A 21301-nucleotide genomic window follows, 5' to 3' on the forward strand; every position below is an offset into this window, starting at 1 on the left:
TTGAGTAGAACAGATACTCTACAGCTGTAGATATTGGTGCAGTAAATCAGACACACCTACATTGTGCTTATATAAACATTAACCAACGCATTTGTGCATGTTCTAAAAAGAAATATAGACAGTAGTTGTCATTTGCTGTGATTCATACCTGTCATACACAGCTCCAGGCACGATTTAAGAAACATCCCAAGTATCAGGATCTGAAACTAATATATGATTCTTTCAAAAGCAAGTTGTGTATCAGAGGCTGGGGGGTTGTTTCTCTTTTTTTCTCTCAAATACCCAAACTGAGACTGGGACTTCATGCTGCAAATGTGGCCATGCAACCAGCTCAAGCTCTTTGCGGGGGGAATGAAGAGGAGTTATTCTTTGTTCCATCAGAACCTTATATTCACTCATGTGAATTATATCACAATATAAACTATGAGAGTCTTGTGCCTCAAGGTTAAACGAGAGTAGTCATTTGTTTTAATATTTAGAAATGAAAGCAATTGCTGCAGCTGTACGAGTGTCCTAATTTATGACTAAAATGATCGGTTTAACTTTCTTTCCCATGTGCTCTGCTAGTTCAAGCAGAATTATTGTATAGCACTGATGATTAAAAGATATCAGACAAAAAAGAAAGAACTTCCAATTAAATTTATGTACAGTTATGGATTATGATTATTATGAAATCCTCCCTGCTAGAATAATAGCTTCTCTTCCTTGTAACTTATGGTATCAGTCTTCAAATGAAACAGAACAAATCCTCTTCAGCTTGCTACGGTGCTTGTGAAGGTACTGGGATTATGTGCCACTTCTTTCCAACTCTAGTAATTTTAATCTAAAAATACTCTTGCTAATCCCTATTTTGTACTTTTATTGGCCGCTTTTGACATGAAGTTATACTCAATTGTTGTGATTTAAGGATTAAAGGATAAGTATTTTTTCTAACAGAAACTGCAAAAATTAGCCCACTGCCTTTGTAGACTACTGAGGAGAAAAATATGCCAGAAGAGAATTGTTTCCTACGTCAGTGTTTGATGAGCTGTACCCAAAAGTCCTTCAGTTTTGATTTATAGTCAACAAAGCGCCATGTCCTCAGCACTGATGTGTGATAGGTATTCATCTCTTGATGTATTTGACTTACTGCAAACTGTGTAACTCCACCAGTAAGTTTCTAAGCTATATTTACCTGCTTTGCCAACAATGAGGGGTCTCATTCTGCTCTCACTTATGGTATTACCTGGTTTATATCAGCAGTTTGTACCAGTTTAAATCAGTCAGACTTGATTGCGATTGTTTTTGAAGCAGATTAGATTAGTCTTAAGAAAAAACATCACCAGTATCAAAGCCGATATGGAGTTTCACATATAAAGGGAAATTTTTATTTTTAAAAATACGTTCTTCTATCAGAAACAAGAAACTATTTCTCTCCCTTCAAAATCCATAAAGTGAGTATCCTACATATTTTTAAAAATTTACTAGTAGGATTAAAAGTCCTTTAATTTTGCTGGCGTTGCAATAAAGAGGAAAGTCAAAGGAATTTAAATCTGTCCAGGCTTCACTGGGAGCATTATACATTTGTATAAAATATCTGTTAGCTTTTTCTTAGAAGAGTCATATCTATTAAATCAAACCACATGGTATCATTGGTCACATTCTTGGCACAAAGAAAATGAATATATCCTAATGAGGAACGCTGGTGATGTTATTGCATGTTACAGTATTAGTTCGTCAGATGCTACTGGAATTTCTCTAGACTGGTTTCATCACTCACAGTCACAGAGATACCCATCTGTTTGCACTTTCTTTAGCAGGTTAGAGAGGTTGGTGCCATCGCAAAGGATTTATTTTTTTCCTATTAGTAAATCAGCAATTTTACCAGACAAAGCAGCGCCACATCCATCACCAATAAGAGACTGTTTGTTCAGAGCCAGCTCCTTCTGCCTCTCCTGCTTCACGGAGCCAGAGATCAAGAGAGAGGATTATTTTATGATCTCTGTAATCGAGTTCTGCTTTTCCATTCTGAACACCACTGCTGGTTCTCCTGCCATTGCAGTTAATTTGCAGTATTGTAGACATTTGGCACTTGATGTATTTTTGGATGTGCCAGCTATTTGTTATGTTTATGTACTCTGTATTTTACACTATTCCAGTATCCGCGCCGTGCTTCTGAATTCACTTTGATTTTACATCAGAGAGACCTCTGTGACCTTCTCATTTGCACCACTGTCAGATCAACATCAAGGTTGGGATTTAAAAGGAGAGTAAGATGTTTTGAATTAAAGGAATCTGTGTGTTTAAACACATGCTGTTCAGGATGAACCAGAGGAACATACTAGTCTTAAGTTTTAACGTTCTTAACTTTTAACTTTTGAAATCTCTGCTGTCATTATTAGCACTCATCATTGATCCCTGTCCATGAAAAATAAATAACCCCAGTAAGAGCTTTGGTCATCAACCCAAGGTTTATTCTCTGGAGCAAACTGCAGGAGTAGGGACCTCTTACTGCCTGGAACCCATCAAATGATTTTGCTTCAAGAGATGACTGAAGAACATAATAGATTCCTTTCATCTCTTATCTAACAGAACTGACGAATTTGCATTAAAAAGATCAAGGCCCAGATTCCAGTCTTAGTTAGACCAGTGTAAATCATAAGTGATTCCATTAAATTAACAGCATTACCCTAATGGAGTGAGCTGAACACTGTTCCTGAAGACAGACCTTACAGGCTGTTAAGGCAGGCGTATCACAAACAGAACTTTTCCATATGAAATCTGTATGTACCAACAGGTGTCGACGCAATGCACACACTTCTCAGCATTTGGAGTGTGCTTTGCAATGAGTAACTAACCAGTCCGGACTTGGTTTATGCAATGAACAACAAAGCTCACTTGAAGGCAGGAATATTTTGATGCTGCAGTTCTTAGCTGTGATGTTCTCTGAGATGCTTGCAAAGAAGTCAAAAGAAATACAAAATAAATATTAAACAATATTCTGATTTGCCTCCATGTGGTAATAGCTCTCAGCTATTCTTGTGGGCTCCAAAACCTGTAAGTGTTGCACCTCCTGCTCTGACTCAGGCCACTGAAACTCTGTCCACAACTCATGTTTGGAATTTGTGGTGGAACTCGCTGATCCCTTCCATAAACCCTGTTTCAGTGTTTCTAGCTTGTGTAGTTCAGGACAAAATGTACATTTTTTAAGGTGACCAGATATGATGTAATGATGTCTCCTTCAAGGGGTACGTGATGAAATGGCAACCGAAGTGGGGTTAGAAATCTCACTCAAAGACATTCCATATAAATTCGGACTCATGAAAGACACAGTTTTGCAAATCATATACCAGTAATCTTCACACGAGGCCAGGAGCAGCCTGGCATTTCGGACATAACCTGTGACCCTCTCCTGCCCTCTCAGTATGTAATTGCCACCCAAAATCCTCTCCAGTACTTGTCAAGATAGAAGGGGAATCAGAGAGTCTTTCAGATGGCTTTCTCCTCCTTAGGGATACCTAATAAAATATTAAGTATTTTCAGAAAAATATCAACAGAGGCCTATATGGCACATGCTATGACCCAATCATAACAACTAAAGTAGGCACAGTGGGAAGAATATGTTTAGATAATTTAAAAGATAAACGCTTTCCAGCTTCACTGATCCATATACTCTGTCAATCCAGAATTTGTTAAGTGTTTCCAATCCAGATGATATATTTAGGAAATGATGTAGCTCAGCAATAGAAGACCAATGAAGCCCACGCCATAAAATCACTAGGGAAGAGGACTCAGCTGTATGCCATGAATAATATTTACATTCAATCAGAACATCAAGTACAGATTACATTTCTCTCCTACCAAGAATGTGCCACCTTTCGCTTAAGCAATCACTGTGCCATCACGACTTTTAAGTGATAATAACAACTCTGTCTCCAACAAATAATCTATGGAGGATAGAGGCCCTGTAGTTTTTTACACTGACACAACAGAGAGCATGATTATCTCTCCTTAAATTTTCCAAGTTCATTTAATCACCCAGCTATGAGAGCACACGGCTTTTAAAGCGAGCCAACCCTGTTTTCACAAATTTGGTAAGATTGCTGTTTTGTTAAAGGCACTTAGAAGCCCTTTAGAACTGTGGAGTAACTCATACTGGACCAATATCCTGGCCCCATTAAGGTAACACGAGAGTTTTGCCACTAACTGCAAAAGCAAAGCAGGAGTTGAAGAAAAATAATTCATAAGCAATACAAAGTGCAGTACGGGGGTAAAAACAGATGTGAAATACACAGACTCATCATTGCTCAGGGCATATTTAGGACTAACCCCTTAATACCTTGCTGTTGTTGATGAACAGAAGTGGTAGCACTCACTCCATTGAATTTGCTTGCAGAATCAGGTGATATACACTGCCAATCCGTGTGAATTTTGCCCCCAAAATTACACATCATGTGTACAGAGGTAGGTCATTTCTGAAGGGACACAGCAACAGCCTATAGCGAACACAACACACTGATCATCTGGGATGCAGGAGAAAACTATCTCGCTTGCTGATCATTTATTAGCTTAAGAATTTCATAGAATTGTAGAATAGCCCAGGTTGGGAGGGACCTCAAAGCATCTGGTACAACCTTCGATTTCTCAAAGGACATTTCTCTCCTCTACTATGATAAAAAACAAACAAACAAAGGTTTTGTTTTAATTTCTATAGGACACAGGGGGGAAGATCTGCACACTGGAGAGATCACCAGAGCTCTCTGGTCTGTAAGTGGTGGAACAGCTGATAAATCTTTTATATTCCTAAAAAATAACAGTTCTCACTCAGAGTTTCTCCATGCTAACACACGTTGCTTCGGTACTTACACAGCATTGTCTTAAAAATGCCAGATTTGAATCAAGCTATTGGTTTATGACATTTTAAATCCTTCTTAAACTAATGTAGTACCTCAGAGGAAAGGTAATCCTGAAGCCTTCTTCCTTCCTCCTCCTCCAAATGCCTCTACTCGGTTCGTAACTTCCCCTTTATATTTGTTTGGATGCAAAACAGAAGGGACTTGTTATCTTCTCCATAGCTTCTCCATGTCACAATGTTGCACCCCTAAGTGACCTCGGCTTGCTTCAAAATTCTTGCTCCACTAAAACCAACAATTTCAAGTCTCTCTACTTGCTCATCCTAATACTCTCCCAAAGAGAAAACTACAAACGTTATAAAGGAAAGTGTCATATGACTGTCCCCAGCACGCTACCATAGCATTCAGTGGCAATTGCGAAAAACCCATTTGATTAAATTAGACACAAATTAGCAGAACTAAGAACTTTTGTGACATCCCATCTGAAAATTATTAGTGAAATTCCGTGCTTTCTGTTTTCTGTATTAGAAAGAAACTATAGATAGTTGTCATCCTAATCAGTTGAAATTGTGGAAAACGTCATGAAAGCATGATTTCAGTGAGGGTATTTAGATGTGCTTATATGGTATTAAAATAGATTCATTACTGGTCTCCAGCAAGGCATAGTTCAGATTGTTCCTTGGCTTTCATATGTAAAGTAACTCATTTTTATGTGTTTACAGCCCCAAACAACATAATTATAGTTTTAGATAATCTACTTCAATCGAAGAAAAGGAGAATTTCAGTAAAATATTCAAATTTAAGCTATTTTTTATTTGAGGAAATATTATGTGTTTTCTTTTGAAGAAATGCTATGAACTTTCTTTCTAATCTATTATTGCAGTTCTAAAGGATTCTACATAGATGTTTCAGAGAATTAGACAGGGATGCTTCAGAGACGATCTGTCTTGATTTAGCCTGTTTTATATATATCTATCAACCTGCTCAAGCCTTGCGAGAATCTGAAGGCCCATGAGGCATCATCAGATAAGAACACAGTTTCTATTAATTTTTCCATCTCTCGCAGAGCTGAGAAGTCAAATATACTGCCAATTCCTGAACAGAAAATGTAATTTAGTTTAATGAATCTCCATCTTAATACTGTCCGAAATAACACAGTTGGAGAAGGTAGGACACGAAGAGGAATGGTAGAAGTTCAGACCTGAAAGATGGACAGGGGACAATGAAAGAAAGGACAATGAAACAGTTGCAAGGGGGTTAAGCTGGTGATCCGTGGTGTTGTGAAACACAACCACACTTTTCCTTCCCTTCCTGTTTTGTTGGCTGGATATTCAGAGGAAAATAACTTCTAAAAACAGCAGCAGAGAACGGGTTAGACCCAGGGAACGCAAAGAGCACAGACAGATCCGGCCACAAAGGAGCGAGGGGGGAGACAACATCAAATATGTTGAGTCTTCCTCCCCTAGGGGAGAACTTTTCAATTAAACCTTCAAATAAACTGGAAGGTAGGAGAGGTGTTTGAGAAAACATTGTTTGTTTGAAAAACACAGCGAGTTTATATATCTCCATACACAATCCAAAAAAAAAAGATACCGCTAAAGGAAAATAGTGATAAAGGGGGAAAAAAACCTCCCTGTTTGAGGAGCGCGCTCCTATCTTTGCCATCAGTAATTCTTACAATATTTTTAAAAACACTGTCTCTGGCAACCCCGACATTAAAACCTCTACTGAAAATGTACAGAAAACATCACAAAAATAATTTTTAAAAGCCCCACAAACAGAGTCTGCAAACAAAGTGCACAAAATGCATTATTTTCCTCAAAGGCTCATTTTTCTGTACAGTTATTATTGTGTTCGTGGCCACCCTGCACCCTTCTGGCACTTTGCCTGCATACGACCCCTTGTCTCAAGAACTGTAATAACCAAATGCTGATAGTTACATCCTGGGAATACAGATACATGTGTATTACAAGAAAGTGCCGTCTATTAAGATAAGGTTCATATTTAAAACTGTTTGATCGCTTTCAGACTTGAATGTCATTCTAGAAATCCAGCTTATAGCCTAAATACTACTATTATCTATTCAGGACACCCAAAAAGGAGCTGGTGATTTGAAGTCCATGCAGAAATCTGGCTTAAATGAATATAAACAAAGGCACTATTAGTGCCCCAACTCTTTTAAATTCTTTTTTTTTTCCTCTTTCTTTTTCTCTTAATCCCTAAATTACAATGCTTCCTATTGAAAAAGATTTATGAACAGAAAGATATTTCACATAAGGAAAGAGCTATACCTAAGCAAAATCAATCTAAGGCATTGTTTTGGTATTTGTTGAGTATGAAAGGGATTATCTGTAATTTTGTGTATTCCTTGACATACCTTAGGCACATCTGAAAATGTTCTCTGAAACGTAGTCGGTAATACCATTTCTCTGTTTAAAAACTGTTTGCTTGTTGGCTGAGCATCTCAGAACGCCCATTTTGTTTAAATACATCAGTTAATTAATTGAGATGCCAATCGTGGTGCTCTGAAAACCTCGAGGCAAACAAACTACACAATAATGTGTAAGACAAAAGACCTTTAATGTGACATAATCAAACACACTCCCTCTTCTTGAGGTAATATTTTCTTGTATGCTCACATAGGATTTCGATATCCCAGAAGTGGAAAAGGATCTCCTTGATGGCAGAGTCCAGACCCCATTCCATTTGTGGGAATCATTTATTCTGAATACAGGGAGATTTGTAACAAACTTCAGTGGCTGAGCTGGCTGAAGATCCCACGTTTTCTCCTCCACAAAAACCACTGCGTGGGAGCAGAATGATTTTGTATTTCGTGCACACAAAACAAATCTGTGTTGCAAATTATAAATGGTGTTACAGAATTGTGAATGTGCAGCTGCAGCCACATCTGACAAACAAAAGAGTCTGAGGCAGAGGAACAGTTATAACCAGAAGTGGCTGAATGATGCAGGCTCTATAGAATATTCCTTATTGCTCAGGATTTTGGTAGGTGAATCACAGAATAGACTGGGTTGGAAAAGACCTCAGAGATCATCAAGTCCAACTCTTGGTCCAACTCCAGTCCATTGACCAGATCATGGCACTAAGTGCCATGTCCAATCTCAGTTTAAAAACCTCCAGGGCCGGTGAGTCCAGCACCTCCCTGGGCAGCCATTCCAATGCTGACCACTCTCTCTGCAAAGAATTTATTTCTAATAGTCAGCCTCAATTTCCCCTGGCAGAGTTGAAGCCCATGCCCCCTTGTCCTATTGCTGACTGCCTGGGAGAAGAGACCAATCCCCCCCTGGCTAGAACTGCCCTTCAGGTCGTTCTAGAGAGTGCTGAGCTCACCTCTAAGCCTCCTCTTCTCCAGACTGAACAAGCCCAGCTCCCTCAGCCTCAGAAGGGGAAGACAACTGCTCACTAGGTAGCAACACCAGCAGTACAATCTCATTTCCTATCAGGCTGAAATGCAGCTCAGGGATACTCACCTAAATCTCCACCTTTGAATTTTATCATCAAAGCAACAAGTGAGTAAATTCAGCCACCACAGAAGCGGTGGTTCCAGAGCACAGGTTTTGACAGACTGCCCATGCACAGCTGGCAGCTCACACGGAGCTCCACTTCTTATTCTGATTTGCAAATTCCACATCTGGGCACCTCTTCTATAAAACTTATACCCTCTATTTCCACATTTTTCAAAGTGGGGGTTAACTTTTGCCTGCATCTACTTCCAGTGTGTTGTGTGCTCTTAAACTCCTTAACACCACATCTGACTTTTCAATTTTTGACAGAATAAATAGATAAACAATAGTGAGCTCTAAATTGAACCTCCTATGTACATTTATAATAAAATTCCAATCTCACCGAGTCTTTATAAAGCTTTTGTTTCTACAAAAATATTCCTGGAAGCAAAACTTGGGGAGCTGAAGCTGTGCCTCACTTAAAGGAGTTTAGGAATTTATTTTGGGAGTTACTGCTTTTGATTGTGAGAGAAGGGACATTGGTGACAGAATCACAGAATCACACAGAATCACAGAATGTTAGGGATTGGAAGGGACCTGGAAAGCTCATCCAGTTCAATCCCCCACCGGAGCAGGAACACCCAGCTGAGGTTCCACAGGAAGGTGTCCAGGCGGGTTTGAATGTCTGCAGAGAAGGAGACTCCACAACCCCCCTGGGCAGCCTGGGTCAGGCTCTGACACCCTCACCAGGAAGAAGTTTCTTCTCATATTTAAGTGGAACCTCCTGTGTTCCAGTTTGTACCCATTGCCCCTTGTCTTATCACCCTTTATATATCTGTAAACATTAATGAGGTCACCTCTCAGTCTCCTCCAAGCTACAGCCCCAGCTCCCCCAGCCTTTCCTCACACGGGAGATGCTCCACTCCCTTCAGCATCTTTGTTGCCCTGCGCTGGACTCTCTCCAGCAGTTCCCTGTCCTTCTGGAACTGAGGGGCCACAACTGGACACAATATTCCAGATGTGGTCTCACCAGGGCAGAGTAGAGGGGCAGGAGAACCTCTCTGACCTACTGACCACCCCCTTCTAATCCACCCCAGGTACCACTGGCCTGACGGTGAAGATCAACCACCATCTGAATGTCTGGAAATTCTGGATGCATAATAGCAAGAAAGGGAGAATCAAAGCTGTGTTTCTGAATATTTGGGAGAAGGAAGACATTAGGGTATGCTTGGATGGCTTAAGAGAAGACTTAGGAATTAAACACACTCCAACTAGAAAAGAAATTTATGCCAGAACTTAATCGAATAAAACAGCAGATTAGGAATTGCTGGAAAAATAGAATTTCCCTAGAGCTTCCTATTGACAGCTGTTCAATTTCCCCTTTCTCACCAACTAAATACAGAAAAAAAAGTGAATGTGGAAAAGCAGAGAGAGACATGGAATGATCCCTACTACTCTGGTACAAGACTTCTTAGACCAGTGTAATTTTTCTATTCTCTCTTGACATTTTAAATAAGATTTATGTGCTGGTAGATGTTTCAAATTTTAAATGATGACCCACATAGTGTAATATGTCAGAAGAGCATTCCTCTGTCGACATTCTTCTGAATGAGGAATGTGCTACACAGCATGTACTACTAAATGTTAATAGCTCTAAAACTACACAAATTGTAAATTTATTGAATTGTGTTAATAATGAGATGAATTCTTAAGCTATTCACGGAATTCTGAAATAGTTGTAACCTGATCAGAATTAAAGGTGCCCATAATCTTCTGAACGATAGGCAGAAGAGACAGCAGCGGATGATCTTGCTAAGGAGAAGTAGTCAGGCTCCACCTGAAGAGTAGACTGGTTTGAGGCATTTTATCAGCTTTGAGAGAGAGCAGCACCCGAGATTACATGGCCATGCTTGTAGTATCACCCTCACATGATTATATGGAAAAGCTATACTTTCATTTAAAAAGAATAATTAAAAAACAACCAAAATAATTCATTTTCTAACTCTAATAGATGGAAAGGTGTAGAGATGCATAAGCCAGCAAAGACCTGGGTGAACCAACCTAGTCCAGCCTGTCCCAGGCAGAGCACAACATGAGTGCTGCTTCTATGGGAATAGAAATGGTTGGGGACAGAAACAAACAAACAAACAAGGAAAAAAAACAGAAACCCAGAAGAGAGACAAGATATCAGATTTCTTTTCTGTGTTTCAGGGTGTTGCTACCTCACCCTGGGTTTAAGAGACTGTCGAGTGTCTTCTCTATTTGTGAACTGCTGTTTTCAGTAGCTTATATAGTCATTTTATTACCTTCAGAATGAACATGATCCTCTTCAACTACAGATATCCAGTTGTTCACTATAAAATGCAATTCAGGTGAGAATCAGAATTTGCTGTGCCTTCACAACACCGTGATGGCCCTGGCAAGCAGGAACCAGAGACTATTTATGATTCTGGTTTATGAGCTCAGTGTGAGCAGCACAAGGTACCTGAAACACGGGCAAATCAAAGGGTTTGGGGGGTTCTCATGTGGGGCAACTGCAGGGATGGAAAGTGTCCTGGTGCTGGGTTGGATGAGGGAGGTTGAGCTTCTACCTCCCAAATCTGGCCTCTGTCACCCTTGCTCTAGTCTAGACAGCAGAGGAACCGATCTCCTCGGGGTCTGATCCGTCCCCACACTACGCTGTGCTCACAGTGGTGTAACTCCATCCATACGAATGGAGCTCCTGCAAAGCAGCAGGTTCTCAGGCTCTTATCTACCTCCATGAAAAATAAACTCAGTCGTTTCTCTGCTGCACATTTCCCCTTTAGCACAGGCAGAAATACTGACAGGTAGTGAAAATGCATTTTTGTACCGTCACATAACCTTGAGCACTTCCCTTGTCGTTTTCTTGTTATTTTCATCCAGTCCAATATGTAATCATACAGTGGCATCACAGAGAAAACCAGAGTCATGCAATCACCTCTCTGCATTGATAATGGGTTATACATTTGAAGATATTGATCGACTGCAAGGAAAATGAATTGAAGTAATACAAGATTTGAGAAAGCTGCTGACTACAGACAACTGAGTCTGCAATCTTTTGGTATACTACTTTGTTTTAGCTTGGTTAGATATCTGGAAAACTGCAGAAAGAAATTTTCAGGTATTCCAGGAAAAAAAATCTATCATATTCTAATCCAAACTAAATTGCACAGTATCACTATAAATAAAAATCTGAATAATGAAAGCTGAGAGGACACTGAAGTCACCACACCTGAACGATGCCAGCATAGTTTGGTGGACTGTACAATGTGGATGAGGGACCTTGACCAGTACAAGTCATTATGAACAGACAACTTAAAATGTGTCACTGGTGTTCACTGGTAGCCTTGAGATGTAAAAACTGTAGTGTCATAGATACACTCCAAGAACAGTGTGTTCTCCCTTACAGGGAAGGCTGAAGGTTATTTGCAGGATGAGTATATCACCGGTATCACCTGATAAAGGAATAAGAGATTTCCTTTTCTCAGGCAGTCAGTCTTATCCCCTTACTAGTTACCAAAATCTAACTAGGAGGAAAGCTCATTTAATTACGACACGGTGGAAGGAGCTCAAAGCTACAATCAGGGCTCATTCTGGAAATTCGTCACAGAGGTCGTTCAGCCCTTGACCGTCATTCCTGTCGATTTCTGGTCCCTGAATTGAATTTTCTGAAGGTAGCAATGATCATTTATTACTCATCATTTTCTACAGGGATATTTCTTTCATCTTTCTGTCATTAATTTTTAAAAATCCTTTGATTTCTCCTATCCTCTCATGCTCTTTTTGCTGATGTCCTCCCTGCTTCCCCGTCTCTTTTATTACATTCTGTGTAACCCATCATTCATCAGGATTACTCTGGACAGTAAAATCCATGTATTTACCTACTGCTTTACTAAATAGCGTTTATTTACCTACTGATGTCCATACCTTGATCCAGTACCACTGTAAAACTCCAGGACATTATGCTTCAGGGCAATAAAAACTCATCAGCCACCAGCAGAATGACACTGTTTAACAGGCAAATAAACACAAATTTGGATGCCAGGATTTGCCTACCTCAAGTCAACGCTCTAACTTTCATTTTGACCTTTTCCAAGCATCTTAATCTCTTTCCTTGCTAACAACGGCTAATTTCTACATCAATAGGAGTTTTAAGAAAATGATTAATATTTATATTTACAAGGCAGAGATACACCCTCGCATGGGCCTAACCCTAGAATCAAGTGGGGTTTTTTTGTTCAGGATCCAATGTATTCCGTTTCCTATGGAGTAAGTATGCCAGAACCAGTTAAAAATAGCTTCTTCCATTCATCAGAGTCAGCAGATGGCCATTAATCTTCCTGAAAGTATTGATTCAAACTACTCGTCTCCACTTTGAAAGCCCTTCACAGACTACCCTCTCCCCATCCATCACCCTCCTCACACAGCTCAAGAGCTGGTTGGCTTTGGAACAAGTGGGTGACAGTTACAAACCAGCAGTTTCTCCTAGACGCTGCCCCTCTTGTTTCCTTTAAACACCTTCCCGAAACCTTCCTTTGCCGTAAGGACTACAAAAGCCTCGCATAGTTATACACTGGTGCAATGGGACTAGAGTGTCTCTAGGCCATGATCTTGCCGAAGACCATCTTAACATTTGGTTATTTTCACCAAGGACCATCTTAACATTTGGTTATTTTTCCATCTGTCTGTCCCAAATTGCAATGTCTCGTCTCACTCCTAGACTGCAAGAGCTTGAATGTGAAGTCTTTGCATTATGTACTGCCTAGGACAGGGGTGTCAAACTCATTGTCACCGGGGGCCACATTGGCCTCATGGTGGTCTTCAAAGGGCCTAAAGTAATTTTAGGACCATATGAATGTAGGAGTAGTTACATTTATACTGTCCTAAAATTACATTCGGCCCTTTGAAGGCCACTGCGAGGCTGATGTGGCCACCGGTGACAATGAGTTTGACACTTCATGTCTACTAGATTCCCCAGCACACTGTTATGTTGTTGATAGTTATTAAGAAACAAATATCTCAGGTGGTCAAGAACTGCAGGGTGCACCATGTCATGTATATATGACAGATTAACTCTCTTGTTTCTAGCATCGATGTTCTGCTACTTGCTCATAAACTAAATGTTCACTGCGGTTCCTTTAAATTCTAAATCAGAAAATCTGACTAATGTATATCTTCTTTCTGTCCTAGTTTCAAGATCTTCCCAAAGCCATGTGCATATTGCTGGAAGAAATACCAAAGATGCTAGAGGCTCTCATCGGGAAGATGCTTTAAAGACATCAAGAAACACATATTCCTTTCTTTCCCAAACGCAAATTCCACGACAAGAAACTACATACTTTTTGGAAAGAAACCCGCCAGTCATAAACACTTCATCCCTTACAGTGAAAAAGGAGACTTCCCAAGCTCGGATACTGTCAGCAAAAAAACCTGCTATGGAGTCCACAGAACCTGAGAAACAATCTTTCCTTGAAAAAAGAAGCGATACCCAGAGTTTCCTTCTGCACGAGGAGCCGGAGCTCAGAGTCACAAGTTCCGCTGTGACAACCCACACCCCTCTCCCTGCCAAACCACACAAACCAGGCACAACCCCAACCATACCTTCTCATCACAACACGAATGCAAGTTCATTCTTTGCAAGGCCACGTGTTGTTCAGCAACCTCATCCCAAGCACCGCTACTCCCCCAGAAAATGGCCCGGTCGAGCCACAGTCTCAAACGCTAAACCATCCACAGATTTCCCAACAGAGCAGCCGGGAGCGTCTCCTTTGGCAACACGTCTCACCTCTCCTTTCCATTCAACAGGACCTTCCCTCAGTGCAGCTCCCCAGAGCGCTCGTGTCCCACCAAGCTCTCGTGTCCCACCAGGCTCTGGTGTCCCACCAGGGTCTGCTCCCGCCACCACAAAGTCATTCCACACAGCGATGGGTCACGTGGAACTGCCGAAAACCAGCAGTGGGACACATCAGAAAGCCGTCTGCACCGATACGCCGTGTTTTACCGGTGTGCAGTGCGAGCCGGGCGAAGATGGAGGATCTAAATGCAGGTCTTGTCCCAGTGGATACAGTGGAGATGGAATTACATGTGAAGGTAAGGGGGAAAAGCCTCTTTCAAATTCTTTTATGATTTCAAATGTAATAACTGTGCAAACCAAAATTATTTTTTATTATAAATTTTCCAGCTGGGATCATTCTGGCTTTCAAAGCCAATTATATTTCAAAATAACAGACAAACATTCTGTAGCTTTGAAGAAGCTCTTTCTGCTTACAAAAATGACATATTTATTTGATAATATCTAATCTATTGAAACCAGGGACAGATTGTGATCTCACTTACCCTTGCTTAAGGCCAGATTCATGCTACTGAAGTCATTACATTTGAACACATATAAAACTTCTGTGGGAAATGGTAAAATTGACTCCATTTGTCTATACAACACATACTCCAGGAAAAACTAATTGTTCTGCTACCTTAAAAATAACTTTTAAATATCTACCTCATATCTTAAATACAAAACTGAACTTGTCATCTGAAATGCATAGTGCCAGAAGGGTTTTCACAATATATTGACTTATTTATTAGCTTAGAATACCTCAGTAAAACAATAGCATTATGCACATTTTTCAAAATAATGAATTCCCTGACTCACGTATCATTAATTACGTTTTTTGTTGAAATTCCTCTGGTAAGTTGATATCTTAATTGGTCTTTCACTACACAAAGCAAAAGTGTTTGCATCATTTATTTAGTTATCTTTCACATGCAGTTTCTCGCCCCTCTGTAGGGGGGTCTCGGCTGTAAAGCCCCCGGCAACACTGCAACCCTCTTGAGCTCCCAGCAGTTCTGGAGATATACTACAAAATCCATAAGAAAAGGTCACTATAATCTTGGATGTTATAATTTTTGCCTGTTTGCACATTTCTGAAATGCTCCTTCTAAAGGATGGAAGATTATTTGACACGAAAGACTTTGTGTTTGATCCTGGTTTTATACCTGGAGGCAGAAAAGGCCCAAGTAGCTCCTCGTACGTGGAAGCCCAAAGCAAGTTGGACAACAGAACAGCCTCTCCTCAAAGACCAGACCCTTGTACATGTGAATATTTATGAATATAGGCATACGGCTGCTTTTTGTCTAAGTATATTTAGTATGCCCATCAGTATAGTCCTTTAAACATAAATCTACCTCTGCATTTTACTGTCTCGCACGACAAAATGCTTTCTTCAATTACTGGTATTACTGAAAACCTCTCTGGAGGGTCCTTAGGATGAAATACTTTATTATCACCATCATTCTGCCTCAGGTCTTGATGACACAATACACAAACATCCTTTCTTTGTTTCTTGTCACTGGCTGTGTCACCAGACTCGATAACCAGCCCATCTGCTCCCCACTCCCGCTCCATCCCCAGCCCCGTGGCCAAGGGTGAGGAGCACCCATCGTACCTCCCACCGGTGACATCTCTTCCCATGTCAGATGCAGCTGATTCATCCTGACAGATGAAGCTGAAAGATCATACCAACTTCCCTCCAAACAGAAGTGCCTTCTAAGAACTGGGGGCAGCAAAACTGAACAAGTGACCAAAGCTTAGAGAACATCAGCACCTGCAAAATATTAAGGCTTTGATGGAACATCCGTGGCAAGTGAGCAAAAATATCAACAGCCTCAGACACTATCAATATTATCACCATCCTATTTGATATCAAAATTCATCAAGATAAAAGGAACAGCCCATCTGTAGCAAGTTTTAATACCTGTGGAGCTTGAGGGAATGTGACCTTTGTTTAATAGAGTGTCTGAAAATACTCTAAGATAATAAATGCATTACCAGGTGATATTTATCTTGTGACAGAATGTAGATTTTTTTTCCAGTTGTGCAGTTCAAAATCGGGCTTTGAGGACCGGTAGGGAAAAAACAAGCAGCATGCTGAAAATTAATTTTCCTTCTAATATAAATCATACCAAATTTCAGTTCTGTAGCATTCTTACCCCTTTGGACAAGCCCCTCTGTCTCACTGTTAGGATGCCATTGGAAGTCCCCTCCCTCTGCTCTGTCCTTCTGCTTTGGGAATCACAGACTCTGGGAATCACAGTCCAGGCTGGAAAGACCTCTGGGGATCACCAGGTCCAACCTCCTATCTTCTTTTGGAAGCACACAGCTACATGTCGGTGTGTTTGGCTTATATTCAGTCATCTGAAGTGAGACATATGCAGATGCTCTTAGCAATTGCCATTTGGATCACTCCCTTCACTACCAACAACTTCATCACCTGTAAAAAGTAGGACTTTGCTTTTACCCGCCTTGCTTTTGCGTAATAAGCCTTGCAGATTCTTAATTCCCTTACTTGTGGACAATTACTCCGCAGATGAGCTGAGATGAAGTAGTTCCTCAAGGCTCTACTCATCATTCCCACGCCCTTTCCTACACCCAGCCAGGTTCTCAGTTGTAGAGCTCTTCACCTTCCTGCACAAAGGCACTATTACCCTTTATTAGTGGCTGAACATCAAGACTAGTCTGCTACGCAGGCAAGTCCTTGACAAACATCATTTCAGAGGAGGATTTTAAAGATAGCCAACGTCACCTACATAATAATAAAATATAAACAGGAGAAATAAGGCCTCCTGTAGTCCACTGGATTCCCACACATAGAGCATCTCTGGCAGAAGATGCTCTTTCTGGAGTCAAGTTAGCCAAGAGTTCCTCTGATGATGAGGGAGGACGCTAAATGCATAATTTCCACTCTGAGTGTCTTTTTCAGAGGTAGACACCATAAAAGAACTGCATTACAATGGTACACTCCCAGCAGTTTTAGGGGACAGCACCTACCACCTGCCAAAGCCACTGCAGAAGTGTCATCACATTGAAGAGCTTGGCACCTTTCATCTCAGTACATCAATTGAATAAAAAACCAGTACTTTAATGATACATAACTAGTCCAAACAGGATTGTTTTCAGAATATTTCTGATATTTTGTCTAGCATATCACGAGTGGCATACGTAAGGCAGCACTTCGTAACATTTGAGGCCAACGCTCTGAAATATTTCTTAGTGTCATTAGCCACCTCAGAGCGATTATTCGTCATCCTGCCTCTGTTTCCCCTGCACTTTCAAAGACTCTATCCACTGGACAAGGAAACAAATGCTGCCTTTTCCCTGGGCTCGGTTTATTCACCAGGGTCTGTGCATATGGTGCTGTCTGAGAGCAGCTGTTGTGTTTCTTGAGCTCCCTGGGGTGCCCCAAGGTGGAACATGTCCTTTCCCTTCCGTAACAGAGCTGAAGTTAAATAAAACACTGCTCTGAGCACCGTTGTTGTGCGTCTTTCTGAGAGACCTAGACCTGCAGACTGAAGAAAAGTAAGAATTTAAGCCAAAATCTTGGTCGTCCTTGTTTTTCTTTCTCTAACCCCAACTTCATTCAACAGGGAGTGTCTGGTTGCTAAAATTGTCTGATTGAAAGTCAAAGACTCGGTTCCATAAAAGAGAGACAACTATTTAAGACTATTGTGGATTAGGTGACAGTTCTGAAGTAATAGCTTTCTAGGCTTTTAGGAGTCATAAAAGTCCATAGAATTCCTATGGAGGATAAAGTCGTGCTACTTTAGAAGCAGGTCATTTTCTTAAAAAACTTAAGTCAGTAAAACTCTATTTTAAAAGTTTTGCACAGTATTTTCTGAGGGAAGAGGAAGTCTAGAATGGTGTCTGCCATGCTTTCTGCTCAAGAGTTAAAAACACAGCATTGCCTTGATGTTACAAAGCCACTGTTCAAACCAAAGAGTTTTCAAAATAACAGGAAAGACCAAGTAGTTGGGAAAGTACAATGACCTGAGATTACACAGCTGAATGAAAGTAGGTGAAAAGAAAAAGAAAAGGGTAGGCAACATTCATCTGTTGTAACACTTTTATAGCCAAAAAGCTCTACCACATCTTGTCTTTTCCAAAGACTGAATCTATTTACTTCTTTGTACAAAAACTCTTTGGTTACCCTTGTTACCTTTTTCTTCATCTTTTCCACTTGTTCTGTATCTTTTCCTAGCTGGGGGGTCAGAACTAAACACAGTATTTAAGATGCAGCTCACCATGGATACAGACCATAATAAAGTCTGGTATTTTGTGTTCTGATCATTTCTTAACAATCCCTAACACTTCACTTGCCTTTTTGACTGCAGATGAGCACTCAGGTGACATTTTGCAAACCAAAATCCATTAGTACAACCTAACTAGAACACTCGTCTGCATTTGTATTCCCAATTTACTCAGTCAAGTTAATCTTGCTAACTTTCTGTTTGGTATAGTGGGTATTTATTTCGTAACTGTGTTCTGGACTGCTTGACTATTTAAATATGCATATAAGTTATTTTAATTGCACTAATGCATGCTTTAACCCTATACTTTATTTCCTTTATCTGCATCTCTTACATGCAAAAGAAAGGTTTCAGGCCACAACTTTTCACAGGGAAAACCAATTACCCGGTAGCTTTCTTTTTCTGCCTCTTGTGCTACCCGTATTCAAACTTCATCTGTACATTTAGGAAATCAGATTAATGCACCTCTGGAAGAAAATAAACAATGTACAATGACCGCATGCAAAAAGGTAGATTACGCTCCTTCCAGTAAAGTCTGTAATGACCTGACTGGTTTTCAGATTTCCAAGTGGAACGGAAGGTAATGCTCTCATACCTTGAGTCTTTCTTTACCTGCACACACCCGACGGCACAAGGAGTTCACTTGTTGTTGAGATGTTCAGCAATAACTCTGTCCTGGCAGCCATTTGCTGATTAAGCTACTGAAATTGGAGGAAATAACACAGCATCTGCTATTCCTGAGTACTCCCAAAGTTATCGTAGAGAAACTTATAAAAAGTGCATGATCTGGTTTTAATGGAAAAGAAGGAGTTTTGGGATATTTCCCAAAAAGCCCTTTCAAAGAAAACAATAATGGACTTCTCCATTTTCACCTCCAGATTTTAAATCATGAACATGAAAATACATGCATTTGACAGCAAGTCTGACCATTTGCAGCAATGTTTTCCTCTTTACTGTTATTTTATACCATCCAAAACCTCTTACTATAAAAACACTGCAATACCTTGATACAGTTTAGCAAATGTTTATGGAAAAAAATATTCATTCCAAAAGATGAAAGATAGAAGTTTCAGAAAAGAATTTGACACAAACAGTGTATTTCTATTACAGAGGAAAATGTCTTTTAGGTGAATATTACTCTCTCACATTGCAGCCAGTGGTTCAGTTTTTATCTTTTGCTACTCACCAGTTATAGAATAGTTTCAAACATTTTACTATTAAATGTCACCATAGGAGCTAAATGTTTTAATATCCAAAATACCATGTTCTTTTCTGACAGCTCAGATGCATCTTGAAATGTGTAAAGGCCAGATGGAAAGTACTCTATTCAAATGGACACATTAAGTGCTACATACAAAAACCTCTGAAATCAAGTCTAATATGTTTGAATGTCACTATGCTTGGCATAGCACTTGGGCACCTGGAGGCTTTATGCATCATCCAACAGGAAAGGCAATCGCGTTGCATGGACTTCAAAAAAAAGCAGTACATTTTGCCTAGGTTTTGTTTTTCCCTATCTCCATGCAAAGCATATTACCCACTTCTACCCACTGTTAATTTCTAATTGCAAAGAAATCCCTTTGTAAGCGAGTCCTGTGCGTGCCCAAGCCCAGAAGAATGGAGATGGGTCAGATTGACGTGTGTATCAGATGGACTGACACCCTTCTTTCCGAGCGCTATGCCTGTCACTGACTTCAGTACAATCTAGTGTAAGCCTCCGAATGCAAGTAGTGCCTTATAAATACAGTTTCTTTGAAAACAGCTTCCATTTCTTTCCCTTTCTTCCACGTTCCCTTTCATCACAGACTGTACCTGCTGTTCATCTTAATAGCACCAGACCCCGAGCTGCCCGCGCTCTGACCTGCTCCATCAGCCACTACCGCTGCCCGAATTAGAACAACTTCAGGAAAGTTAACACCAACAGCTTAAATGGGTCTAAATCAAATCTATTTAGTTGTCCAGACAATGTCATTTTTTTTAAAATTCTTTTTTCTTCCTCCCAGATGTACACTTGAAATCTCAGCAAAACATTCTGAATTGCAAATGCCTAAACCTTCTAGCCCATCAAATCAAAACTAAATTTAGCTTAATGGCATTCTCAGCATGTATAGTATGGATCTAAACTATATCTAGCAAGCTTTCTGTTCTCAGGCATGTCAAATCCTGAAGTTACTTCAATGCAGCATTGAAAATTTTGCAGTTAAAACTGAGCTGTATGGTAACAGAAAATGTAAATACTGAAGCACCTGAAGAGCAGATCTAATACAGAATATATTTCTTTACGGTTATTTGTGTCAAAATGGTTTATTTAAAGGTACCTTCTTGGAGCTTGTCTCTTTAACTGCAACTGGAAAATGTGTGATGGCAAAGTTGATATGCAATGGCTTGGTGGTATAACAGGAGGTGAGGAGGCCTTCAGTGCATGAGCTTTGTTCAAATTCTTTGGTGCCACAAGTATTTGTCCTTCATTTGGCTTTCCAATTACACAGTCCATTCTCCAGTTTTAAGAAAAAAATAACTTGGTACATTATGGGGTGGTTTTTTTGCTTGCAACAATACTTAGAATGAAAGATGCTTTGTTTCAGATCTCTTCAGCTTCATTTTGCATTTTCCTTGGAATAACCTTGCTTAGCTTCATATCCATTATCAAAGACAAAGCTCTGCCAGTAAAGTGTGCCAAAGTGCAACATTTTTCTCTATATTCACTTCCCAAGCACAAGGAAGGATATTTCTCATTCTGCTATGTGTGGTGGCTTTCTTTCCAAAGGCGTAAGCGAGATCCACCTGTCACACTCGTCTTTTTCTGCTCCAGAGCAAGTGTCCCTGGTCATCTTCCCCCTTCAGTGGCCTCCTCCTCCTCTCCTGCGCCTGGCACACAAAACTCTCTCTTATTAGCAGGCTACA

The 21301-nt window shown here is 40.3% G+C and overlaps 1 protein-coding gene across 7 annotated transcripts in view; it reads left to right on the forward strand.

Moving 5' to 3' along the window:
• Positions 1-21301, forward strand: part of LOC136103416 (von Willebrand factor D and EGF domain-containing protein-like) — a 183470-nt gene that overhangs the window by 124039 nt on the left and 38130 nt on the right. For all 7 annotated transcript variants that reach the window (XR_011739932.1, XM_065841488.2, XM_071810732.1 and 4 more), the window contains one exon: positions 13508-14407. Coding sequence is in view for 6 of the 7 variants with exons in the window: in XM_065841488.2 (XP_065697560.1) it covers positions 13508-14407 (900 nt within the window). In the remaining variant the exon portion in view is untranslated. The remainder of the gene's footprint in view (positions 1-13507; positions 14408-21301) is intronic.

Source organism: Patagioenas fasciata, chromosome 7 (assembly GCF_037038585.1).
Source record: "Patagioenas fasciata isolate bPatFas1 chromosome 7, bPatFas1.hap1, whole genome shotgun sequence".
Taxonomy (NCBI): domain Eukaryota; kingdom Metazoa; phylum Chordata; class Aves; order Columbiformes; family Columbidae; genus Patagioenas; species Patagioenas fasciata.